Genomic DNA, 27,500 nt, shown 5'->3' on the forward strand with positions numbered 1-27,500 from the left:
TATTTGTTTCCTTTTATACAGGCTATGCACACACACCAAAGTCCGGTGCTGAGGGAGACGAGAGTGTCAGTGTTGGCAGCGTGGCAGGTGGTGGCAGATACGATGGTCTTGTGGGCATGTTTGATGCCAAAGGCAAAAAGGTGCCCTGTGTGGGAGTCAGCATTGGTGTAGAAAGGGTCTTTGCAATCATGGAATCTCGAGCCCTGGTGGGTACTTGATTTTCTGTGATGTATTTTGCATGTAGTTGGTTACAACATCTACTACTCCAGGGTTATCTATCTGTCCATTCATTTTAGAAGTTTGCTCTATTCCTAGAAAGTAAATACCATTCTTGTATAGAATATCTGTACTTTTTACAAAGGCTTCTAAGTTGAAGACCAGAACAACAGAGACAGAAGTGTATGTTGTGTCTGCCCAGAAAAATCTGGTGGAGGAAAGGATGAGGATCTGCAAGGAATTGTGGGATGCTGATGTAAAGGTACAGTGTACTTGTTGGAAAGTAGAAGTTATCTCCCATATTTTTCTTGTATTTGAACAATTAAGAATTTAACAGGATTCTCACTAGCATCAGATTGAGATAAATAACATTGACTAGTTACCGATAATTCATTTCTTGTATGTTTGGTCAATACAGACTGAGCAATCCTACAAAAGGAATCCCAAAGCCTTGGATCAGTTCCAGTATTGTGAAACCAACTGTATTCCCATAGCAATAATCATCGGTGGATCTGAAATCGAGAATAAAGTGGTCACGCTCCGAATAGTTGGCACCAGAGAAGAGGTATATGCAAACAATTATAGTACTGAACTAGTGGGAGGTATTGGAGGGATAGTGTTTGTGTATCCATTGTATTGCAATCAAATTTTAGCACAAATTGTAGACAGATATTTTACACAATCATTGCTAATTAGCTCTGTTAATAATTTGCAATAATACTATTGTAGTATCTTAATATTTTAGTGTTGATCATAGATTTGCACATTTGTGATTGTGCAAAAGTCTGCAAAGATATAAATTCTGTACTACTAATAGATAAGTTAACTAGTGAGGACATTTGTGTAAGGAGAATAAATACCAGGGTGAGGTACATGAATGATAGGGGTATGAGAAAGAATAGTTTGGAACCAGAGAGGGAGTATGACAAAGGTTAGTGGAGAGACAAAGGGAGTATGACGGATAGTGGAGAGTGAGAGAGGGGTATGAGAAAGGATAGTGGAGAGTCAGAGAGGGAGTATGAGAAAGGATAGTGAAGAGTCAGAGAGGGAGTATGAGAAATGATAGTGGAGTCAGAGAGGGGGTATGAGAAAGGAGTGGAGAGTCAGAGAGGGAGTATGAGAAGGGATAGTGGAGAGTCAGAGAGGGGGTATGAGAAAGGATAGTGGAGTCAGAGAGGGGGTATGAGAAAGGAGTGGAGAGTCAGAGAGGGGGTATGAGAAAGGAGAGTGAGAGAATGAGTATGAGAAATGATAGTGGAAAATCAGAGAGGGGGTATGAGAAAGGATAGTGGAGAGTGAGAAAGGGGGTATGAGAAAGGATAGTGGAGAGTCAGAGAGGGGGCTAGAGAAAGGATAGTGGAGAGTGAGAGAGGGGTGTAAGAAAGGATAGTGGAGAGTAAGAGGGGGTATGAGAAAGGATAGTGGAGAGTGAGAAAGGGGTATGAGAGAGGATAGTGGAGAGTCAGAGGGGGGTATGAGAGAGGATAGTGGAGAGTCAGAGGGGGGTATGAGAAAGGATAGTGGAGAGTCAGAGGGGGGTATGAGAAAGGATAGTGAAGAGTGAGAGAGGGGGTATGACAAAGGATAGTGGAGAGTCAGAAAGGGGGTATGAGAAAGGATAGTGGAGAGTCAGAGAGGGAGTATGAGAAAGGATAGTAGAGAGTCAGAGAGGGTATGAGAAAGGATAGTGGAGAGTCAAAGAGGGGGTATGAGAAAGGATAGTGGAGAGTCAGAGGGAGTATGAGAAAGGATAGTGGAGAGTCAGAGAGGGAGTATGAGAAAGGATAGTGGAGAGTCAGAGAGGGGTATGAGAAAGGATAGTGGAGAGTCAGTATGAGAAAGGATAGTGGAGAGTCAGAGAGGGAGTATGAGAAAGGATAGTGGAGAGTCAGAGAGGGGTATGAGAAAGGATAGTGGAGAGTCAGAGAGGGAGTATGAGAAAGGATAGTGGAGAGTCAGAGAGGGGGTATGAGAGAGGATAGTGGAGAGTCAGAGAGGGAGTATGAGAAATGATAGTGGAGAGAGAAAGAGGGGGTATGAGAAAGGATAGTGGAGTCAGAGAGGAGGTATGAGAAAGGATAGTGGAGAGTCAGAGAGGGGGTATGAGAAAGGATAGTGGAGAGTCAGAGGGGGAGTATAAGAAAGGATAGTGGAGGGTGAGAGAAGGGGTATGAGAAAGGATAGTTGGAATATATGTATGTTCGAAGCTAAACGGAGGTACATGTAGTATGATGGAGAACTAGAAAAAGGATAGTGGTTAAATAGACAGTACATGTATGTGTAAGTATGGTGGGAACCAGAGAAAATACGTGGAAGGATGGTGAGGAACTAAATACAAGCTTTGTATAAGGATATATGAAAACTAGAATGGGAGAACATGAGGAGATAGGAATGTACAAGGTGTAGGAGGACCTTGTCAATGTTAAGTCATATTTTCAAGAATTTTTTCTACAGTAGCCAGAGAGATATTAGCAAAAACATTGATGCATATTGAATTCCACATTACCTTATGAAAGAATCACTGACAAATTCCGAGGGCATGTCGTGCACTAGATTGATTCAGAGTAAATTTTCATGCTCGCAGTCTGTGTGATGTCCTCATATGATGTGGTGTAGTACTCTTAAAAGGGACTGGTACATGATTTTTGAAGAAAAAAAATTTCGTAAACAATAACATACCACTTGTTTACAAAAAAAATAAAAATAACAAACTATCTTCTGTGATAAAGTATAACCTTAATTTTTATGTGAAATCTTTTAAACCTATTAGACAGAAGATTTTGATCATTAAAAGTGAAAAACAAAATTTTAGGGAAAATTGTGAATCAGTCCCTTTAAATCATGTAGCATCTGTTCACCCCTTTTCGCATCCTAAGAATTGAATTGGAATGTATTGATTTTAAAATAATTAGATATTGGTTCTGAGTTTCTTAGATTCTCATTTACATGGAAAACTGGCCTTAACTTATGTGTGAACTTCTTTCGTGATATACTAACCCTGTGTACTTTATATTTTTCAGAGAACCGTCCCAAGGGATAAGATGATAGAAGAAATAAAAGCTATTCTGTCAAATTTGAATTGATAACTAATGGACTGTTAGTGACATATTTATTTTAATGAGTACCGTGTACTGATACTTTGTACGACAGACTCCATTTTATGTTTCCTGGGTGTTGATAGACCAATCGGTGTTATTTCAGAAAAGACATTTAATTTCCAAGACCAATGGCAACATTTGCAGTAAAATCAGCTTATCATTAGAATGTTGAAAAATAAAATCATGAATTCTTTAGTGTTTGTTGCATTCCCTGTGGAAAAACATCTTCATTTTAGGAAACAGACAGTACTTGAATAAATCTTGTGATAATAAATTTCTACAATTTTGTGCTGTTTTATTTGACACTAATTATGTAAGATAAATATCTTGATCTTTTCTTCTCAACTTGAGCTTGCACTTCCTGAAATAGAAGTAAAATTAAATTCTAAGGTGACCTTACAATATTATGTGTTTTGAACAGAAGATACCCAAGTAACCTGTATATATTATTGTAATATAAAGGAAAGGAGAAAATTTGTGGCTGGGGTGGGGATTAAACCTAGGACCCCTGCAATACTGGTCGGGTGCCCTTACCATTGAGCTATACCCAGGCTGATAACCATGTTCCATATAGCCCTAACTATTGCATTTTCGTTCCTCTTGAAATTGTCTGCATCCTGAAAGACACACAACCGAGATTCTTATTGCCCCTAGCAGGACATTCAATTGGAAGTCCAGGGGGTGTAATATATGATGTAGGAAAATTTGTGGCAGAACCGGGAATCAATCAGTGCTCTAACATCTGAAACACAGGCACTAGACGTTTTTAAAATATATATAATTAAAAAAATTGTTTTCCTGTAAACAGACAGGAAGACTATTTTTTTTATTATACACGTTTCAAAACGTCGAGTGCCTGTGATCTGAGGTACCCAGGCCGATATCCACGGTCAATATTTCCATTACTACTACGTACATTATTATATAAATAAAATTAAGAAGGAAATTAAATTTTTCATATGAACATCAATTTTTTTTTAAATGCATAATACTCTTTCACTCACAACCTTATTAAAGTGATTACATGTGTATATATATTAAAATACAAATTCATTGGTTTTGTATATTAAAAAGGATACCTGCGAGTTCGCCTCCGAAAAATATATATTACGGATATTTTTCCGTGCACAGTTTGAATATTATAATAGTGATATCCGGTTCTAGAAGATGCTTTAAATACACATGATAAATTAATTTCTGACAAGCGTTTAGAAGACTCAAATTTGTTGCTCTTAACAACGGACAAAGTTAGAAAGATGTCGGGCTTACCACGGGAGGTTTTAAAATGGATTCAGAGCTTAGATTTGACTTGGCAGATAAAGCAACCGAAATGGTACCATGTTACATACTATTTGTGATAATTATTGTATAGGCTGTGCAAAAACACTGCCAAATTCATCGTATGACGTGAAAAACATTTTGTAAAAGTAGATCTAGAACTTTTAGTTTTAATGTTTTAATAAATTTTGTCATTTACGTTGCAGTTGTTTTAAATCTTATGACACTTTAATTCTGCTTATTGTTTTAATTCGGTCAACGATATTTGGTGCGTGTATATGTCATCATGGCCGCATGGTAAGCTGAATGGGATTATTCTTAAAAGACGATTTATATCTAAATTCTTTATATTGTATTTAGGGATTTAACGAATGGATATTTGATAGCAGAAATCTTCTCTTGGTACTTCCCCCAAGATATTCAGATGCATTCTTACAACAATGGAACTTCATTAGATTCTAAACAGAAGAATTGGGATCTTTTGAAATTGGTGAGAATATTTTTTCCATATATGATATATTCTGTATGAACTTGTTCTCTATTTTGTTTAAATAAAATATAAACATCATATTGGAATCTTGAATGTTTATGTGTGATAACTGAACTGCTGATAGTTATAATTAACAATCTGTGTACAGACTCGGTGGTAGAATAATTAGAATGCAAAACCTCTGATTAATCTTGCAATGTTGTATATTTAGTTTATAAAAAGACACAAGCTGGAGATACCCGAGGAACTGATAGAGGGGACAATCCATTGTAAGGAGGGGGCAGCACCTTCCCTGTGTGAGAGGATTTACGAACTGTTGACCAACAGAAAGTGGGTATCTGACAGGTCTGTTTAGGGGCTGCACTGTTGCTGTCTGTCTGGGAGTTGCACGATCAGTTAGAATGTGAATCAAAGAGTTATCTTTTTTATGTTCAAGGTGATACCTTGCTGAGAACTGCATTGTATATACCTATCATTCAATAATATTTTAAACAACTGCCTGGCATTGCTGGCAAACAAAATTCATAAAATCCAGCCTTTTGTTTATACAAGTATGTTATCTTTTCTTATTAGTTCTGAATGATGTAGGAAATAAATGATATTTACTATATAGCATAGGAGGTTATAATATTGATAAGTGCCATGTAATAAAGGTACAGCCTTGAAAATTTTAATGTTATAATCCAAGTGGAATGATTCATACCTTGTTAGTCACAGAACATGGTTAATAAATATCAGTCATCAAGAAACAAACTTTTATCTGTATTGTGGAAACTTTTACCTATATGAACAAAATGATCATGCAATTCCTTGACTTGTATGTCTGTGGTGAAGGTAAACTTCTTTGGTAACAATGTACACAATCATTAAACTTATCTGTTGGTCTCTGTTATATAATATTACATTAACAGCTCTAGGCTCCTTATCAGCCATACAACACCCCCCTCTCTCTTTCTCTCTCTCTCTCTCTCTCTCTCATATATCACAAGACACAAAGAATGCCAATGTAATCAGTCAATATCTCTTTCTCTCCAACTAAATCTGTGGAGTGAGGACTCCCTCACAATGTTTAGTAGAGAATTATTTTAAAGATGGAAAAAAAAACAACATACAATTGTAGGTATAGTTAATGAGTTATTGAGACAAGTTTGAAAGAATGTTTTCAAGAGAGAATATCAATAGGAACATTTCGTCACTAATTTAATATAGAACTCGTATATAAACCTTTCACATTCTGTGGATCACACTTTATATGGGAATGTCAAGTTCTGTAAGGACAGAATTTTTGTCCTCATAACACACATGAGAAATGGTAAAAAATTTGTCCTCACTTACACATTTATTAACCTCCTCTCTTGTACATTGACAGCAGTATACATGTGGTTATTGTGCTGTGCAATAATTTACTGGGGTTTCTTTTGTGGCTAGTATATGTACATTGTACTGCTAGACTTCTTTTTGAAACAGGCTCAGTTGTATTGTCAGACTAAGATATATTAACTGCTGTTTAAATGGTATTTTTTGTAGTTCACTGATCTGAAGTAACTTCATATTTCATTATAGCAAATTATTACTGCTAAATCTGAAAATTTTATTTGTCGTAAATATGTGTTATAATGATAGTTTTGTATGTCACTTGAACTTGAAGTTTAAGATTTTATCAAAATAAAGATTTCAGTTCTAATGAATGTATAGCATGATATGGAAATCAATTCTTTTACGGGAAGATGATGTAATTCTACTTCATCCAGAGCCTCTGAATAGATTTTCTAATACAAATATCAATTTTTGTTTATATACCTTATTTATTTCTGTTGTTAATATAGTAAATCACAATTTTACAACAAATATTTTCAAAATGTAGAATTTTTGAAATTGGGTTTTAGAGTAAATGACTGATATGCACTGTATCATATTAGTATATATATGAATTATTGCAAGACTTGTAATTAGGTTAATAAATGGATTTTTTTATCAGTTGGAATTGGAATATGAGTATATTTAAGTCAAGCTAAGTAAATCACACATTTAGGTATAAATGATTGTGGATTTTTGGCCTTCCAGGGTGAAGAAGCAATCCCCCGAGTTTGAAGTGGACTTCACAGATAGTGCCTACCAGATGCAGCTTCCAATGCATGCCAGGTCTACTGCATCTAAAGCCATCAAAAACAACCTCCGTGTTACTGAAATCATGGCCGACCCAAACCTCATACTCAGTGCTCAAAAGGTAGGCACACAGAAAAACCAACCTGAAACGCAGAAAACTAAAACCAGAAACACAAAAACCTAAACCAGAATCACAGAAAAGCTAAAACCAGAAACTCAGAAAACTAAACCAGAAACCAGAAAACTAAAACCAGAAACACACAAAACTGAAATCAGAAACATAGAAAACTAAAACCAGAAACACACGAAACTGAAATCAGAAACACACAAAACTAAAACCAGAAACACACAAAACTAAAACCAGAAACTCAGAAAACTAAAACCAGAAACACAGAAAACTAAACCAGAAACATACAAAACTAAACCAGAAACACAGAAAACTGAAACCAGAAACACAGAAAACTAAACCAGAATAACAAAAACCCAAAACCAGAAACCTAAAACCAGAAACACAAAAACTAAAACCAGAAACACAGAAAACTAAAACCAGAAACACAGAAAACTAAAACCAGAAACACAAAAACTAAACCAGAAACACAAAAACTAAAACCAGAAACACAGAAAACTAAAACCAGAAACACAGAAAACTAAACCAGAAACACAGAAAACTAAACCAGAAACACAAAAACTAAAACCAGAAACACAGAAAACTAAACCAGAAACACAGAAAACTAAACCAGAAACACAAAAACTAAAACCAGAAACACAGAAAACTAAACCAGAAACACAGAAAACTGAAACCAGAAACACAGAAAACTAAACCAGAATAACAAAAACCCAAAACCAGAAACCTAAAACCAGAAACACAGATATGAAACCAGAAACTCAGAAAACTAAACCAGAAACACAAAAACTAAAACCAGAAACACAGAAAACTAAAACCAGAAACACAGAAAACTAAACCAGAAACACAGAAAACTAAACCAGAAACCAGAAAACTAAAACCAGAAAACTGAAATCAGAAACATAGAAAACTAAAACCAGAAACACACGAAACTGAAATCAGAAACACACAAAACTAAAACCAGAAACACACAAAACTAAAACCAGAAACACAGAAAACTAAAACCAGAAACTCAGAAAACTAAAACCAGAAACTCAGAAAACTAAAACCAGAAACACACAAAACTAAAACCAGAAACACAGAAAACTAAAACCAGAAAACTAAACCAGAAACACACAAAACTGAAATCAGAAACACACAAAACTAAAACCAGAAACACAGAAAACTAAAACCAGAAACATACAAAACTAAAACCAGAAACATACAAAACTAAACCAGAAACACAGAAAACTAAAACCAGAAACTCAGAAAACTAAAACCAGAAACACACAAAACTAAAACCAGAAACACAGAAAACTAAAACCAGAAAACTAAACCAGAAACACACAAAACTGAAATCAGAAACACACAAAACTAAAACCAGAAACACAGAAAACTAAAACCAGAAACATACAAAACTAAACCAGAAACACAGAAAACTGAAACCAGAAACACAGAAAACTAAACCAGAATAACAAAAACCCAAAACCAGAAACCTAAAACCAGAAACACAGATATGAAACCAGAAACTCAGAAAACTAAACCAGAAACACAAAAACTAAAACCAGAAACAGAAAACTAAACCAGAAACACAGAAAACTGAAATCAGAAACACACAAAACTAAAACCAGAAACACAGAAAACTAAAACCAGAAACACAGAAAACTAAAACCAGAAACTCAGAAAACTGAAACCAGAAACACAGAAAACTAAACCAGAAACACAGAAAACTAAAACCAGAAACACACAAAACTAAAACCAGAAATACACAAAACCAAACTAGAAACACAAAAAATTATACCATAAATATTGGAAAAATTATCAACAGTTTTAAATAATCTGGCTTATGGACATATCTCTATGGAATATAATTTTTATGGATAAAAGTATTAATGTATATTTTGGTAGCATAGCTAAATTTTCACTGTGTTTGAAATTGTTGATGGCAAGTCTACTATACATGAATATCAAACTTTCATAAAAATTACAATTTCCTTAGTTTGTTTTCTGGATTTATTGTCAAATGTTTTTCATTTTCCAATGACTAATGAAATAATGTGTATCTTCTCTACTTTGTAGGCCCAGAAAATTATCAATGATCACATACAACACAGGAACATTGAGAGACTGGAGAACCCTGACAGATTCAATGTGAAGCCCACAGTGGGAGAGAAGTGTCTAAGGAGACCCCCTCCCCAACCCTCCCAGCCAACATTCGAAGCTGAAAGTACACAACACACATTTACTGGAGATCCTAGTCAGAAGCCAGGAGGAGAAGGTATGCAATGATGGGAAACAAGGTGTCTATAAAAAAAATTTTTAAAATTGTCTGAGTCATATTTTTAATTTGACATTTTGTTTACAATACATGTGTGTATAGCCAAAGATAATTTGGACAAGGTCAATCACTTTGAGAAATTTTCTGGGGCATATCACATGGTAACTAAAATAGATGATGTATTCTACTTAATCTAAAGTTTCCTTTGACATGTGTGTCACAATATTGGGTCAAGGTTACCAAGACCCTAGGTCAAGGTCATTTGGACAATATCACTTGGTATAAAAGTGTCAGTCATGTCTGGTTCAAACAAAGATATGCATCATGTACATGTAGTTGTAAATGGGCATATTATATACCCCAGTATTGCACTTTATTATACCCCCCGAACGAAGTTCTGGGGGGTATATAGGAATCACTCTGTCTGTCTGTCCGTCTGTCTGTGCAGATTCGTGTCCGGGCCATAACTTCTTTGTTCTTTGACTTAGACATACCATATTTGGCACACAGGTAGATCACCATGAGACGATGTATCAAGTACCTGCATGACCTCTATATGACCTTGACCCTTGACCTCAAGGTCAAAATTAAAGGTTTTTACAATGGATTTGTGTCCGGGCCATAACTTCTTTGTTCTTTGACATAGGCATACCATATTTGACACATGAGTGTATCACCATGAGACGATGTGTCATGTACCTTCATGACCTCCATATGACCTTGACCTCAAAGTCAAAAGTAAAGGTTTTTACAATGGATTCGTGTCCGGGCCATAACTTCTTTGTTTTTTGACATAGGCATACCATATTTGACACATGAGTGTATCACCATGAGACGATGTGTCATGTACCTTCATGACCTCTATATGACCTTGATCCTTGAACTCAAGGTCAAAATTAAAGGTTTTTTACAATGGATTTGTGTCCGGGCCATAACTTCTTTGTTCTTTGACATAGGCATACCATATTTGACACATGAGTGTATCACCATGAGACGATGTGTCATGTACATTCATGACCTCTTTATGACCTTGACCTTTGATCTCAAGGTCAAAATTATAGGTTTATGCCATGGATTTGTGTTCGGACTATATCTTCCATTTTCTTCTACAAATGCATACCATATTTTTACACTCAGGAAAGAGGTAATTTATACCTATTAACAACACCCTTTGGGAGATTGGGGTAAGCGGGGGGTATTCTTAGTGAGCATTGCTCACAGTACATCTTGTTGTCAATGTCTGAACTTGTAAGACAGCATAAAATGTAGGGGGTGGACAGCATAAAATATAGGGGATGGACAGCATAAAAAATAGATAGGGGGTGGACAAGATAAAATATAGGGGATGGACAGCATAAAAATTAGATAGGGGGTGGACAAGATAAAATATAGGGGATGGACAGCATAAAAATTAGATAGGGGGTGGACAAGATAAAATGTAGGGGGTGGACAAGATAAAATGTAGGGGTGGACAGCATAAAATGTAGGGGTAGACAGGATAAAAATGAAGGGGAATAGTGAGAGGGGGTGGGAAGAAAAATAGGGAACTACGAAGGTTTGGAGTGGAGGCCAACAGAGGGGCAGAGAATAGAAATGAGAGAGAGAGAGAGAGAGAGAGAGAGAGGAAGAAAGGAAGGAAACGGGAGGGAGAAATAAAAACTTAGTAGGCTATACAGAGGTGGGGAAGGGAAAGAATAGAACTAAAAGGGATATAGAGAAAAAGGAGGGAGGGAGGGAGAGAGAGAAAAAGGGGACAAAAGGAGGGATACAAAGACACCCCACCCCCCACCCCAAGTTTTTTAGTTAAAAAGGAATGAGGTCTTTAATAATTCTACAGTACATACACAGTACAATTTCACATTATTATCTAGTCAGAAAAGTTTATTGTAGAGCAAATGGTGTCTGGATTTTGTTGGATCAATGAAATCCAAAACTATTCAATATGGTGATAAAAAAATAATAATTGCTATGAAAAGTACTGTTCACATGTTTTTGATTTTCAGACAATCCACTACCAATGTCGAGAGAACCAAGTGTGCAATTCAAGGAGATAGAAGTGAAACAACTGGACAAATCTGCTTTATACAATATGCCAATCCAAGGTTATTGATATTTATCTGACGTTAAGTGTGTATAAATAAAAATGACAATAAAACTTTGGTGTTTCGTTTTAGGAACTGTAATGAATCTGATGATGTATAACAGAAAAATCATCCATGTGTTTTTGGTCTTTAAGTGAATTGTTTTGCATTTATAAATTGTATACAATATATTTATGATGTAATTAAATACTGCTATAACTGCATGCAGTTTTAAGATTACTATTTATTCGTTAAGATTTCTTGTAAGAATCAACTGACACATACGATGCTGTTGTAGATTCTGTGTGCGATTCGAAAGCCTATGCTCGTTAAGTTTTAATTTTTCTGTCATTAAATACATTAATTTATACCAGTTTTGTCAACTGTGCCAATACTTTTTGTATATATCCTCATGTATATTTCTCAACATTAATTTTGTAAATAAAATCATACTAAAAGGTGTCAAGTCGCATGTATTTATTGAGAGAAGATGAAATTTATATATCCTGTTACTAGGGCTGAAACAATTCACCGAAATATCGATACTGATCAATATAAACGCTCGATTCATTGCCTCTATTTTCAATTTGATACGTTTATTACAAACGGGTTCAGTAAATACATCAGGCTCGCCCTGTACTTATTATTTTACCTGCATGAGAGACAAAATAGCGTCGAATAACGTTCAGACAGTTGTTTGCCTTGAGTCTGATGAAAATAATGAATTTTATCAGTTGGAACTACAGAGCCAACAGGCATCTTACTGTTTGGCAGTTTGGAAATATTTTGCTTTTGAAATTATGATTGTGAATCTTGGTAATTAAATTGTTCTTTTGCAAATTGTATCTTATTGAAAGTATTGAATCATGGTATTGAATTTTGGCATAAGTATTGCAATATGTATCGTATCGTGAAGGGGGCATATTGTTTCAGCCCTACCTGCTACTGAGAGATTCAGATCCTTGTTGATAAGAGATTCATATTTAGCATTTACGCTACTCCTACACTTAATAACCCTGCGGTTATTCCTATAGCCATTCCTACAGTGGTTATAATTAATATCATACCAAGTCAAAGTACATCTATTATATATGAGAGCTGCATTTATGCCAAATTTTGGATGGACTATTTCTTAAAAATATCCTCTTCATTCTGGTGGAACAAAGCGCCTGCACTGCAGATCTCTTTCGGGGGCATTTCTCATAGCTTCATTCTAGGCCCCGCCGTCATAAAATTTTCTCAGACTTAAGTATGTTTTATGACGGCGGGGCCAGATCATGTTGGTGAGCTTAAGTTCTGTCCCAGTACAGTTCTCCAGGTTGTGACTGGTTGTCCACTCTTCGCTTCCCCTCAGGGTTCCAGTCCAAGTTGTGGCGTGGAGTGTGGGCCTGTCCTCTACACAGGGTGTGTCTAACACCAAGTTGTGACATGGAATGTGGGGCTGTCCCGTACATGGGGTGTGTCTAAAATCAAGTTGTGACATGGAATGTGGGGCTGTCCTTTACACAGGGTGTGACTAACATCAAGTTGTGACATGGAATGTGGGCCTGTCCCGTACATGGGGTGTGTCTAAAATCAAGTTGTGACATGGAATGTGGGGCTCTCCTTTACACAGGGTGTGACTAACATCAAGTTGTGACATGGAATGTGGGCCTGTCCCGTACATGGGGTGTGTCTAAAATCAAGTTGTGGCATGGAATGTGGGTGTGTTCTCTACACGGGGTGTGTCTAACATCAAGTTGTGGCATGGAATGTGGGCCTGTCCTTTACACAGGGTGTGACTAACATCAAGTTGTGGCATGGAATGTGGGTGTGTTCTCTACACAGGGTGTGTCTAATGTCAAGTTGTGGCATGGAATGTGGGTCTGTCTACTTCAATATCTGGATACTCTTGGTGATCCTGGCCTTGTTTCGTCTGACTGGTGCAGGAGTTTCACTGAACTTTACTTTTTCTATCTGAGAATAAATTTTCTTACAGTTACAGTTTCTAGGATTTTAACTTGAAATATGATTGGTAACACACATTTTTATTTGTTGAAGCAATAAGAAAAATATTGTGGAAATGTTTTTAAAAATTCATGATCATTTAATAAAGCAGTTATTGACTTTTTGATTTAGCTCTCTCTGGACTATATGGACCTGGTCAGATATTGGTTGACCAAGACTTAATCAGGTCCATAGAGTCATGAGTATATATAGACCCCATCAAAAGTCAATAACTGTATGCAGTAACACAGACCTGACATTGCTTTTGAACAATCTTAGCTTGGTGTGCCAACGGAGGTTTCCATTCCACCATTATACTGTTCTGAGGGTAACAAAATCATGCGGGGGCCTTGATGAACCAAGCCTTTATATCTGCATCCTCTCCTCCTGTCTGACTGACAATGCTGTCCAGGTAGATGATTGATTGGTTTTTAGTCCCGTCGAGAATTGAGACTTCATGTGACCAGTTGATGGCTGCTTTCTGCAAGAGTAGTGTTGACCCACATGCTCTTTCTTTTCCTCATGTTGATCTCCAATCATGTATTCCTGACAATGTTGCTCATGCAGTCCCTCTGCTTCTGAGAGCAGCTTAAGGGCAATGTTGTTTGTAAATTCAAGATCTTCAAGCTTTCTGTAGAGGGTCCATTGTATACCACAGGGCTGGTCCAAACTGGTCTTCATTCTGTCAATCACAAATAAGATGAATAGAGGCAATATCACACATCCTTGTCTGACTCTGGTATTGACCACAAAGGATGGTGACAGGTCAGTGTTGTGAATGACTTTGCAGCTGGTGTGTCTGTAGAGGCTTTGGATGACACTGAAAATCTTTTGAGGGATGCTGTAGTGTCTGACGGTTTGGCAGATTGTTGGTCATTCCAATAACTTTTTGTAGCCAAAGTTGACCTGTAGTGGTGACTGCCATTGTTTGCTGATGATGTGTAAAGTTGCAATCTGGTCATGCTTGCTTGATCTCTTTGTCCTGAATCCTTACTTCTCACTCGAAGTGGTGTCAATATCAGTTCTGATCATCTCTAGAATCACCTTGGTGAAATTTTGCTGGATTTTAAGAGAAGCTGCTGTGTGTCTCTGCAGTTTTGGCAGTCACTGAAATCTCCATTTTGTGGAAGCTTCACGGTGTATGCTGTCCTCCATCCTAAGGTACAGTGTACATGTACATCTTAATTCCTTTCACATGCTTCCTGAAAAATGTCAGTGAGAGTGTCTGCTGTGGTCTTTGGGTCTGCTTTCAAATTTTTTGGAAGAATTCTGTCTCGTCCTTATGCTTTCCCATTCATCATCTTCATGACCCTTATTATTTCCTCAAATTTTTTGATGGGGCCCAGGTTGACAATCAAAGCTTTCCCATATCTTGCAGGACTGATGAATTTGCAACTGGTGTACCATTGAAAAGGCTGCTACATGTAGAATACTCCTTTCATTAGTCTAACTTATAACCACTGTCAGCTTGTTCGATCCATCTCTTCCCCATACTGGCCAGTTGGTGTAAGTTTTCCTTCCTGGCAGTTATTGAAGAATTGTCCTTATATCATTCTTGTCTGCTGCTGACCCTGAGACTTGTCTTTTTTAGCAAGCTCATTCACCAATCCCCTCTTGCACTCCACTTAGTTCTGTGTTGTTCAAGGTGTATTCTTGTTGTATTTGTTGCTTTTGTACTCTGGTTGTTGAATGGCCAAGTCTCTGCTTGAATTCGCTTCTATCATGGAAATAATGTCCTCTGACAGCCCACTCCTGAACTGTGATCTTGACTTGCTCCCATTTTTTCTCTCTCCATTGAACAACCCTCCAGTGACTGGAATCTGTTTTGGAGGGAGATGGCAAATTCCTCTTTTTGAGCTGGTTTCTTGAGTTTGAAGATGTTAAAACTTTGGATGCCACAGAGATCCAGTTTTCCTCACGGCTTGAAATTTTTAAACTCTTAGTTTTCCAATCACCAAGGAGTGGTCAGATCACATGTCGGATTATCTGCATCTCTATATACTTTTACATCTATCAAGGTCCTTCAGCAGTGGGAAACTATCAGATGGCCAATCTGGTTTCCTGTTTTTAAATCTGGAGATGTCCAAGTCACCTTGTGCATTCTTCAATGCAGGAAGATGGGTCTATCAATATCAAGGTCCTTTTGTTCACAGAAATTGACATTGAGCTTACCAATCTCATTCATGCTTCCAAGGTTATGTCTTCCCATGATAGGTTTTTGTCCTATGGCATCACTCCCAACATTAGCATTTAGGTTGCTAAGCACAATGGTGATGTCTCTTTTTGGTGTTTGGTCCAACACATTTCGGAGCTGATTGTAGAACTTCTTTGCTTCCTGCACAGTTCTGCATCGTTTGTACTTGTATGAAATATTATGCCTGGAATAAGGGTGGAAAATATCAGATGTAACGAAAAAATTCCAGGCTGAGGGTAAATGTATTTTGTAAAATGAAAGGATACTGAAAGATTCTGGATGTTGTGGAGCGGGAATTGGGGTGTAAATGGGTCCGTATTTCAGCAGTAACATGCAAATTACTTCCGCCTGGAAAATCTCTATTCTCCAGGTGGAAGATATGATAAGTTTTGACGCCTCAGTTCCACCTCTCTTTTATTCAGTGTCCTTTTGTCAAACCCATTCTGCGTCTACTAAACACTGTACCACAAAGACAAACAGGAAACATTTAATTTCAATATCACACTATCTAAAAGTAAAACAATGCATCAGGACTAACAAATATTCAAACAGTGTTAACTCCTATTCTGAATCGAATATAGGTGTACAAAAGATGTCTTATATTCTATGATTTATTATTATATCATCACAAGCAATAAATCTCCCATTGAAGTTCATTGAATAACAAACAGTCATTGATATACAAATACTATTTACACCTAAATACAAGTACTTCTGTCTTTCAATTTCAATATTTTTGACATCACAGTGAAATGTAGCTGTCAGCTGGCTTTCCTTTTGTTTGACTTTCGTCTGTGTCCTTGCATTACACCGATATTCTCAGTAAAATATGGCATCCTTGGGAGTCTGATCCATATGTTGGTTTTCAAATTCATTTGACTTGCGCTTCGAAGTAACATATAATCTAAAATGAATTATAGAGTACATTATAGGGAGACTCAGGTAATTTGTTCATTAAAGCAAGGTATGGTGTGTATGAAATTTGTGATCATTCTGAGAAGTAATAATTTACTTTCAACAAATTGGTTTTGTTTTTGTCCAGTGGTTGCCAAATGCCTCCTAGCTTGACTCTGCCAATTCTTGAGCAGGCCAAAACGTCCATTGGGAAACTTTGTGATAGAAGTTTGTAGCACAGGCAATCACATCGCTTGGGTTCAAATTTACTATGAAAGAGTACTCTTTAATAGTAAATTCGAACACATAGCAAGTGATAGAATTGCCCGTAGGACATACAGTGTGTAACCTGGCCTTTTTTGCTGCAGATGATGCCTTTCTTATTCCATCTAGGTCAACAAATAAATTGCTGTCAGTATTAAGCAACTTTGATTGCAAGAAAAAAATGTACAGATAAATTGACAGATACATAGCTAAATAGAATAAAAATGCTTCATATATGACTTATAAAGTTATAGTCAGTAAAATATTTGGAGGACTCTATGTTTTCCCATTGCTGCTTCCTTGGATTCCTGTGTTTTCCTGTTGGTATTTCCTTGGAGGACTCTAGGTTTTCCTGTTGGTGCCTCCCTGGAGGACTCTGGGTTTTCTTTTCCTTGGAGGACTCTGGGTTCTCCTGTTAGTCTTTCTTTGGAAGGCTCTAGGTTTTCCTGATGGTATTTTCTTGGAGGACTCTGGGTTTTCCTGTTGGTGCTTCTTTGGAGGACTCTGGGTTTTCCTGTTGGTGCTTCCTTAGAGGACTATATGTTTTCCTTTCCTTGGAGGACTCTGTATATTATCTAAGAGGGGTGGAGGATGTAAAATAGTGTGAACACCTCTCCTCCTATATGGCTTATCAGATACACTTACAACTTTGTACAATGTTTCATTGCCAATTGCAGATGTGCATATTGTCAGGACAGTAGGATCCAATTGTTATCCTTAAAGTTATAGTGGATCTGAGGGGTGAAGGGTGTAAAATAGTTTGTGAACACTTCTCCTATGTGGATTATCGGAGTTCATTTTGTCCATGTTCCTCCTCCACATCATGCAGTACATCAAGGGGAGGAGGTTTCATTTGCTGCTTCAATTTTAGGAGGTAGACAGACGTTTGTTTTTAACCAAATTTTTATATATATATGTATATATATATTTTTTTTTTAGAATTCTGACCCTCATGGACAAGATGGAATGTTCTGGGGAATTCAAATGTTTAATATATAGAAAAGTGAATTACTTCCATTTTTCATCTATATCAGAAACCTGTGTATCAATACTTTTTCATTTAGTGACCCCTTAGTTTCCCTGACCAATATCAGTCCATACACAAGGTTACACTCAACTGCATGTACAAATCTTTAAGATTTACAGGTCAAATTTTCATATTAGAAACCATGCACAGTGAGAATTCATATTATATATCAGTTATAGTTTTTGATGGAACATTTTGAAATGGAGCACGTCTGAAATTAAATCATCAAATTTAAAATGTCTCAAAACAGCAAGCTTTGTGTGTATATTTATGTAGTAATTATGGCTATATGGACCGTGGATATCGGATTGGGTAGCTCAGTGTTTAGAGCACCTGAATAGTAATGCAGGAGTCCCGGGTTCGATTCCTGGTTAACCACAGATTTTCTCCTCTTTCCTATATACTACATATATATGATCGTAAGGGGCACCAACCATTCTGTTAGAATTATTACCATCTTGCAACATTAACCTTAAAACCAAATATGCACAAGTCAATTTGATATTGTTTCCTAAAGAAAAGTAACTTCAGTGTCAAAGAAAACTTTCTTTGTACACTAGCCATTGGGACCACAGGTACCTGAAGTGTGGACAGCATGTATAGATCCTCTGTACATAACCCAACCCAATGAAAGAATAAATCATAGAACCAATATACATGATTTCCCCACTGATCACCTTCATAAGTCGTTTTAGATAGCCAGTTTCTATTTTTTGTAAGCTTTTGAGATGACCACTTGTGAAATACTATAATGCTAATATTATAAATTTAATTATTGGTTCTATATTTATTTTTTCATTGGGTAGAGGGGGAATCTCAATCTAATTAATCTGCTCGCGTACTCAACATGTTATGTATGAGAGTACATGAGCGGATCTAACATCTAATTTTAATTAGATTGTGTAGTAAATTAAACTACAATTGACTACCTAGTCAAATGTATCATATTATCAACTGCTGAATGCTACTTCAGTACTTCCCTTTGCAAATTTTAAAAACTCAACACGTTTGAATACTTTACATGACTGGGATATATAAGTCCTTACAAATTGTCTGAACTCTTTTTGTAGAAATTCAAATGAATTCATCATTTCATGCTTGATTTATAAGTGGATTATGTTATAAAGACAATGATTAAATGTCAAATTAATTTGACCATGGTTTATTTACTTTTGGTGCAAACAACAGTCATAAAAACTATTACCTTTCAAATCTCTGAAATATTTACTAATCTGGACAAAATTTCATACCCTTAGACATGTTAGAGGTTGGACTAGTTTGTTTTCATTACACTAACTTTAATCAAAATCAAATACCTTAGCAATTGAAACAAGAGATACATTTTTGATATGCTAGATATATATATGAGAGAAAACTCATATAATAACTGTTTTTTCATTCTTTTTAATTTCCCAATACTTTTAACAATTAAAAAACATACTTAAAGATGTCATTCAACTTCTGATATTCAGTTTGGATAACTATAATATACTGACAACACTCTCTTTAAATATACACATTTAATTTCCATTTTAATCTTTCTTAGAATCTTTTTTCTCCACATCATCTGGGGAAAATCCAATTAAAGCAAGAGTTTGATTCGGATGAAGCACCACCATGGCGATTGTTCCACCCAGTAATCCAAACAAGACAGTCAGAGCTGTGCCTTTCTTTCCCCTTTCTACAATGCTTAAGCCTACACCCGCCGCTCCCAGTGAGGATCCTCCGACAATTGTTATTTTTCTCTGTAATTCTTTGTCAGTTCTCAATCGCTCCACTAAGGCTGCTGAATGTGCCTTTCCAATGGCGACTTTATCTTTAACATCCTCAATCCTGTCCCACTGAGGTTCCATGAACTCATTGAATGATACTCTTGCGCTGTTGACATAGTCTCTCAAAGTTTCATATTTCTCTTCTTTCAAGTAGTATTTATTCTCCCCTTCAGGGTTGTTGTACATGGATATTTCTGATACTTTGACGAGTTTTTTCTCCTCAGATTCCGCTTTCCCGGCATACACAACACCAGTTGCTGTCAACAAAGGAACAGCACACATCATTTTTGTTTTCTGAGGAAGACAACGCCAGATATGCTTGCAGAATAGGTTCACCTTGGCCATACTGCTCGAGAAAATGAAACCGGATGCACTTTCAGTACGGTAGACAACTCTGCAAGTCACGAAAATGGCTTCTGCTAAAGACACGAAATAATTTTATAAACTTATGTTAAAACATATTTCAATAATGCTTGATGTTAACTAATATATGCTCATACTATACACAACAACGCTTTTACAGCATTTTATAACATAACAAAATATAATAAACTGAATAAAATCATGTTTCATCAGTTTGAAAAATATTTGTAAACAAACTGATATTTTAAAAAATCATACAAATGGTGGTATATAAATTGCATGTTTCATTACGATAAATACCAGATATGACTGAAATACTCATGGGTCCGACTGTCCGTTCTTTTATATATCGTCCGAAAGCTCCATCATGACTGTAAATAGCTCGCGCCTCTAATAATTTTATTTGATGCGCATGCGAAGTTATCTTCTGCTGCAGTCTGTTTTGGATCCCCTGCTTTGCGGTGCAGTGCGCGCAGCCACCGACTGGAGATGCGGTCGTTAGTTGAACACTGACGTTGTCCAAATCAAAACTTCTACATTCCTTTGTCTACGCTATTTCCCCGTCAGGTAAACGGAAATTACCGTCGTTTCGAATTTTCTCTGTCCAGGTTTAGAGAGCTGTCAAATAATAATATTGGTTTGTTTTCAACCTTTTTTTTTTTACCCTATCCTCAGTGATTCAGATCATGTTAAGTTTTGTGCATAAAAGAATCCACAGATGGGAATCTGAATGTAGGGCGATACCAACAGGGGTCGAAATTAACTTTTTCTACCACAGGCTAATTTTAGCCTGTGGGTAAAAAATCCACAGGCTAAAATGAAAACCTACAAGCTAAAATAGAAATAATGAAGCAGTGCTCTTTTTTCATATTTTTTTTTTTTTTTAAATCAATGATTTCCCCCATCATTACTGAGCCTAGTGGGTCAACAGGCATCTTTTGGACAGGGCACTTAATTCCGTAAGTCATATGGTGCAATGTTTAGGTCTCTTGATTATCGCACCTCTAATTCACAACCTGTTTACCGCAGGTCTAGATCCAGTCTCTCAATTTCATGCCACATCAGGGTTGCACTAATGATTTTTCAAAGCGAATCCCGGACTCATGATTTTATAAGCAGCACGATCACGAGTCCCATGAAATTTTTTGATAATCGTCTACGCGGTGAGCAGTGCACTCGTGTCATCACTACAACCCGACCTCAATATGACAATAAATTAATTTAGATAGGACATTCTCATGATTCTGATAAAAATGACAACCGGAATACTTGGGATTTTTATGCCCCCGAGATCAAAGATCGGGGGGGCATATTGTTTTTGTCCTGTCTGTCATTCTGTAATTCTGTCATTCTGTCTGAAACTTTAACCTTGCTAATAACTTTTGAACAGTAAGTGATAGAGCTTTGATATTTCACATGAGTATTCCTTGTGACAAGACTTTTCCGTGGGTACCAACATTTTTGACACCTTGACCTTGGAGTTTGACCTACTTTTTGAAAACTTTAACCTTGCTAATAACTTTCGAACAATAAGTGATAGAGCTTTGATATTTCACATGAGTATTCCTTGTTACAAGACCTTTCCGTGGGTACCATCATTTTTGACCCCTTGACCTTGGAGTTTGACCTACTTTTTGAAAACTTTAACCTAGCTAATAACTTTGAGTGATATTTCACATGAGTATTCCTTGTGACAAGACCTTTCCATTGGTATTAAGCCTTTTGACCTTGACATTTGTTCTACTTTTAATTTTTTACATTGGTCATAACTTCTAAATGGTAAATATTAGAGCTTTCATATTGTACATGAACATTTATTTTGACAAGATCTTTGTACTGGTACCAAGATATTTGCCCTTGTGACCTTGTCCATCATCGGAATTGGCCATTATCGGAGGCATTTGTGTTTCACAAACACATCTTGTTTTTTTTTTTTTTTTAGGTAAATGAATAACAAAAACCTCATACTTGGAATTCAATTTAATCACCCCTATAGGTGAACAGGATTCATGGTACATGTCTATATTTTTCATCAGAATGCGATGTCTGACCTCTAAAGCATATGTTTGACTCCGAGTTTCTTAAAAAAATCATTAGAAAAATCCAGATAGAAACGGTTTTTGAAATCAGTCGTTCATGTAAGCATTTGTATGATTCAGAGTGCAAGTTTAAGAAAAGCGAATAGCGCATCACCTTATAAAACGGATACGATACGATCATAGTTTGTAAATCACCACTCGCTAAGATTTTCAAGTGTCCACTAATTTTACTCGCTATTTTTCAAATGTACTCGCATTTTGCAGGGTTCCAACTTTGACTGAATACCTTAGGGGCCAAATGGGCCCCTGAATAAGAAATACTGTTAGCCCACATGAAATTTTAGTAGTCCACACATATCATGAAATTGAATAACATGGTTTCTTTACAAGAAAAAAGAAATATCAGGTCACATTGCAATTTATTTAAAAAATTAAAATATCAATATTTAAATTCTGTTTCCTTCTCCGTAATTCTTTCGAATACCTCTCTCTCATTTCCACTCTCAATTCGTCAATCTAGCAAAAATATCAGAGTTCATGGACTTTATTATCTTTGCGGCGTCTGAAACCCGTTTCTTCAGACTTTTTATGTGATTTCAAAATTTCTCGGCTTTACGATGCTGTCAAGTTTATGACTTGGGCAAGCTGTCGCAATGATTGGACCTTTCATGTCATGTTTTGTACACACAGCACGTCATCCCCTTTTCGCTGTCATCGAACCATATTCTCCCCTTCTTTCCACTTTGGTAAAAGAAGACGCTTTCTTTTCGTTTGAAGTAACCCTTGCGTTGTTCAACTTCTTCTGTTTTAAATACATTTTGGAAGGTTGGATACCCCAGGAATGTTTCGCCAAGTGGCAAAACCTCAACCGGAAATTGAACTTCAATTATAATAAGACTCGGATCGGTCGGAAAGTAAAATGTTGATTGGACAATTATGGTCGCCAAGTGGGCGACGAGAACGGAAATTTTGGGTGCCCACAAGCAAAGTTTAGTCGCCAATGCGAGTGGGTGAGCGGTAATTTGGAACCCTGTTTTGCGAGTATTTCTCACTAATTTTGAGCCCTGACCAATCACGGCATCCATAGTATAGTAGCTTCTGGCACCAGAAATGTCACAAACGATTTAACCATCATTATGCTCTATCCTGGGTTATTTGTGACTGGTCATTTTCTTATGAACCAAAACATAACACTCGTGTAAAGGGTAGGTGGGTGGGAAAACCTGCAATCATTGTCATTATCTGACATCACAATGCATGTTGTCTACAACCAAGCATGGGTGTCTAATGTAGTAATGAAGGATAAATATGTTGCATGTACTTGCATGGATATAAACCAATATGATTAAATTACAATTAGACTCCTTAGATCAAATTTTAATTTTGCTGTTTTATATGTTTACAATGCTTACTAAAGTATTTCTAATGGTCAGCGGAAATTTGAATGACAGCTTGTTCTTGAGTTATATACAAGTGCGATACAGCACTTACAATTCTTTGTTATTTAAACAAGGCTCGTGCCAGGTTGAGTTATATACAAATGTGATACAGCACTTACAATTCTTTGTTATTTAAACAAGGCTCGTGCCAGGTTGAGTTATATACAAGTGCGATACAGCACTTACAATTCTTTGTTATTTAAACAAGGCTCGTGCTAGGTTGAGTTATATACAAGTGCGATACAGCACTTACAATTCTTTGTTATTTAAATAAGGCTCGTTCCAGGTGAAATAATGGATGATGTCATACAGCCTCTTTAAGTACATATATGTGCAATAATTTAAAAGTGTCATCTCCAGTTGAACAAGATTTGTCGAAATTCAGACCATACAACTTTTAAATTAATGTATATTGATATATTTGGTTGCAGGCAAAGTGACTCTGCCTTCAATTTTGATATAAGCTGGCTGTTCTCTGACCTTTTCAATCATAGGGTTGACACATAATTAAAATCCCAGGACTAAGGTTGGAACTTTCATGCAAGACATACTGTCTGGATTCAACGCCATCTTCTGTAAAATTATGATCAGTGCAATACAACCAGCATGAATCACTCCCAAAGGAAGAATCCCTCTGCCCACAATCCACATGATAAATCACTAGGGCAACAGTATCCCTCAGACTGCAAGACAAAAGTATTTCATCTTCATTTGTAGAATTTTACACCCAAATTTGTAGCATTGCTAGTGTTAAATCTAGGATCTAGAGAGGGCACACATATCACATGTTCAAAAGGGCACTTTTCGTTGCGGCAAGACAATATCGGGGCACTTTTATTGTATCATACTATGATAGCAATAGAATAATCATTTAGCCTCTTTAAAAGTTAATACCTGCTGCCTTGACTTTAAACTTTTCAATCAACCTTGTGAAATAAAGAACAATTGTTTATATTAAAAATAGTTTTAAAATTTTAAAGAAAAAAAAGGGCATGGTGCAATTTAAAAGGGCATGACGCCAGCCAAAACAGGCATGGTGTGGCGCCATGCTAGTTTGCTTTAGATTTAACACTAATTGCATAGAGAAAAAGGACAAACCCCACCAATTCTCTGGTTTGAATAACACAACCAAAGAACCACTTCATGAATTAGAACAATGCTCCAATGCTATAAATAGACTTGAAATTCATTACGAGTATATATAAAACAGTGAGACCAGTCAATAAATAAAAGGTAAACTTTTCCAGACATGATGGAAAGCTAAGCTAGGCTCAATCAGGAAATGCTTGCAGCCTTAAACACAATCAAATACAATGTCCATCACAACTCCCAATGACCAATATGGGACTTTCGAATACGGATTCTCTCTGACTTTTATCGCGCGTTGAACATAATTTGTAGGGCGTGTCACTTCCAATTTACAAGAATAACTAAGTAAAAAACATGAAATTCTTCTATTGCTATAAAATTCCTGTCTTTAAATGCTATCTTTGAAAGAAAGGAATCACTATAACCATTTACAGGCAGTGATTTTTCTACATTTTTTACAAGGGTGCTGTGGCTTTCAAATTGGGAAAAATTGTCGACATTTCAGTCAAATTGGGAAATATCAATTTTATCGTAAATAAGTTTTAAAATCATATAAAACATTATATTATCTTTATTTTACACTTCTAATTTTCTTTAACCTAAAATTTTCAACTATTCTATCCAAATCATCATTACCATAACTCTTTGTTAAATCTTATGTATATCATTCACATAGAATGTTTATTTTTTTCAAATATGTTTTCCTTTCATAATTTTATTATTGGGGGAAAATGCAAGCTATATTGGGAAAAAAATTGGCAATTTTTAGAAGGGGAAAGGGCCGAAATTTGGACCCAAAATGGGTCTTAAAAAAATCACTGACAGGGAAATGCATTTTATTAAATTATGTGAGTTGGCAAGGGAAATAAATCTAGGGAATATCTTGAGGATATCGGTAAAACTTCACGCCTTGCATCCAATGATACACGTCTAAATGCGCCTCTTCCCTTCAATCTAATTTACACCCAGGTACTAAGCACCAATAGTGACTTGGATCGTCCATTTTCTGCCACCAAGTCAAATTGAGTCCCACTCGACACCTCGCCTAGAGGCTGTAAATATTGGCCATGATTCAGCCATATAGGTTATATGTATGAAGTAAATATACCAAGAACAACCAAAAGATGGTAAAATAGAGATGTGCTAGAGAAAACATGTCCTACTACTTGCATGAATGTCTAAAGAATGACTAATACATCAGATACACTTTCTGGCCAATTATTAACCAATTAGGATGGAAAGGAGGACCATCTCCACCCAGAGTTACTGTTCCTTACAGTCACATCTACTTCTGTCAACATCTCAAAATAAGCAGTGTTTCTCCAATGTACCTCTGTCAACATCTCAAAATTAGCAGTACCTCTGTCAACATCTCAAAATTAGCAGTGTCATTTCACATTTACCTCTGTCAACATCTCAAAATTAACAGTGTTATTCCATGTGGTGAATAAAATAAAGTTTTAGAACTAGTTCATGAAATATTGAGGAGAATGTAGGGCAAGCAAGTAATGTAGTTTTCTTGTTACAATATCCACATTTCAAGTGTGTCTTGTGTCACAGAAACACTTGACATTTGCTTAATATGGATTTATTGTGTATGTATTTGTAACTAAAGTCCAAACCAATTTGATTTGAACATTTTTACCATTTCTCAAGAATTTTGAAAAAAAAAAACCAAGACATTGAGAGAGCTATGTGTTAGTGTAAGGAAAGATAACTCTGGATAGAATTGGTAAGGAGGGATGTCTAGGGGTACTCAAGTTTTGTATTGTTCTTTTAATAATGTGGTGTCTCTCTAATACCTTACGATAAACAAACATTATCAATGAGATTCTGTTTATAGGTACAGTATTGGCTACCTTGTCCTTACACTAAATAGTACATGTATTATATGAAAATTTAATAATTACAAAGTATTTAAGGAGGTATGCTACACCAGAGAAATTTGATATGGATGAAAAATGGAGGATATGTACAATATTATTTTGAAATAGAAAACTTTCAAATTTACTTTATTTAGTCAAAAAATACAGTTTTAATTGAAAGCAATCTGAGAAAAATTTAAAACTCCTGCTAGACTCGAACCCGCGATCTACAGTTCAGCAGTCAACGTGCTAACCTACTGAGCTACTCAGCTAGGTGAGAAATTTTAAAATGAGTAGACAAATATTGCTGATATTTATATTTTCATCCATGTTTTAAAAGGAAGTCAACCATTATGACAATGTAGAGTACTTCCTTAAAGTACTTGATGATCCATTAATTTCTTCATAATAATACATGTAATACAGTTTATTATGTGATGCTACAGAGTAATTATATAGATCATATTTGTGTGAACTTGTTATATTGTAAAGCATTTTAAAAGGATAAAAAATATATCTGGTATCAAACTTTATGATAGATGCTTTATGCAGAGAAAACAAAGTCATGGATAGGTCTTATATGCTATAGTCATTGTGTCATAATTGTTTTTCTCTTCTTTTGTTTTTGTTATGTCATGTTATTTTGACCGTATGCCAACATGGTGATATCAATATGGCTTGATATGTTGAAATTTGTTGGCAATATCTGGAGTGAAGTGCATATTCTTAAATGAAAGTTTTCATGAGCGGGGGATTATTTCCCTTGAAGAAACAGTAAAAATTTACCTGTGGTAATGTTATTGATTTTGCAGATTTGTGATGAACAATACCAGTAGATGAGCAGATGGGCTATGCAGTGCTATTTCACCTTAATCAGACATGCACAGTTTCCATCATTAGAATCTTCGTCACGAGCAT

At 36.2% G+C, this 27,500-nt stretch overlaps 4 protein-coding genes across 12 annotated transcripts in view; 3 read left to right on the forward strand and 1 right to left on the reverse strand.

Moving 5' to 3' along the window:
- Window positions 1-3,509, forward strand: part of LOC125679944 (histidine--tRNA ligase-like) — a 13,903-nt gene extending 10,394 nt beyond the window's left edge. For 3 of the 5 annotated variants that reach the window (XM_056157281.1, XM_048919394.2, XM_056157282.1), the window contains exons 11-13: window positions 22-206; window positions 362-478; window positions 635-1,519. In XM_056157281.1, the coding sequence (XP_056013256.1) occupies window positions 22-206; window positions 362-478; window positions 635-934 (602 nt within the window). In that variant the 3' untranslated portion in view covers window positions 935-1,519. Of the gene's footprint in view, window positions 1-21; window positions 207-361; window positions 479-634; window positions 1,520-3,236 lie in introns of those variants that run through there. The other 2 variants (XM_048919393.1, XM_048919395.2) reach the window with 1 other exon arrangement.
- A 983-nt stretch (window positions 3,510-4,492) lies between these two features.
- On the forward strand, window positions 4,493-12,112 carry LOC125679948 (spermatogenesis-associated protein 4-like). Of its 2 annotated transcripts, none has more exons than XM_048919398.1 (6): window positions 4,493-4,647; window positions 4,953-5,082; window positions 5,294-5,427; window positions 7,147-7,309; window positions 9,371-9,569; window positions 11,573-12,112. In XM_048919398.1, the coding sequence occupies exons 1-6, from the start codon at window positions 4,571-4,573 to the stop codon at window positions 11,677-11,679; spliced, it is 810 nt and encodes a 269-aa protein (XP_048775355.1). In that variant the 5' UTR covers window positions 4,493-4,570; the 3' UTR covers window positions 11,680-12,112. The 2 variants fall into 2 exon arrangements, with proteins under 2 accessions (XP_048775355.1, XP_048775357.1); XM_048919400.1 differs by having other exon boundaries at window positions 5,294-5,412.
- A 7,287-nt stretch (window positions 12,113-19,399) lies between these two features.
- Window positions 19,400-20,585, reverse strand: LOC125679949 (uncharacterized). Of its 2 annotated transcripts, none has more exons than XM_048919401.2 (2): window positions 20,451-20,585; window positions 19,400-20,206 (listed from the first exon to the last, which is right to left on the reverse strand). In XM_048919401.2, exons 1-2 carry the CDS (start codon window positions 20,470-20,472, stop codon window positions 19,548-19,550), a joined length of 681 nt encoding a protein of 226 aa, XP_048775358.2. In that variant the 5' UTR covers window positions 20,473-20,585; the 3' UTR covers window positions 19,400-19,547. The 2 variants fall into 2 exon arrangements, with proteins under 2 accessions (XP_048775358.2, XP_048775359.2); XM_048919402.2 differs by having other exon boundaries at window positions 19,400-20,203; window positions 20,451-20,522.
- LOC125679943 (kelch-like protein 8) overlaps window positions 20,576-27,500 on the forward strand; it is a 30,249-nt gene continuing 23,324 nt past the window's right edge. For all 3 annotated transcript variants that reach the window (XR_007371912.2, XM_048919391.2, XM_048919392.2), the window contains exons 1-2: window positions 20,576-20,717; window positions 27,395-27,500. The exon at window positions 27,395-27,500 is cut by the window's right edge and continues 1,015 nt beyond it. The gene's annotated coding sequence lies outside the window, so the exon portion shown is untranslated. The remainder of the gene's footprint in view (window positions 20,718-27,394) is intronic.

Source organism: Ostrea edulis, chromosome 2, assembly GCF_947568905.1.
Source record: "Ostrea edulis chromosome 2, xbOstEdul1.1, whole genome shotgun sequence".
Classification (NCBI taxonomy): Eukaryota; Metazoa; Mollusca; class Bivalvia; order Ostreida; family Ostreidae; genus Ostrea; species Ostrea edulis.

Coding starts and splice junctions, on each gene's coding strand:
- LOC125679948 (XM_048919398.1), top strand. CDS start 4,571: ATGTCGGGCTTACCACGGGAGGTTTTAAAATGGATTCAGAGCTTAGAT. Junction 5,083..5,293: donor ATTGGGATCTTTTGAAATTG/GTGAGAATATTT, acceptor TTGTATATTTAG/TTTATAAAAAGACACAAGCT. Junction 5,428..7,146: donor AGAAAGTGGGTATCTGACAG/GTCTGTTTAGGG, acceptor TTGGCCTTCCAG/GGTGAAGAAGCAATCCCCCG.
- LOC125679949 (XM_048919401.2), bottom strand. CDS start 20,472: ATGAGTATTTCAGTCATATCTG. Junction 20,207..20,450: donor GAGTATTTCAGTCATATCTG/GTATTTATCGTA, acceptor TCGTGTCTTTAG/CAGAAGCCATTTTCGTGACT.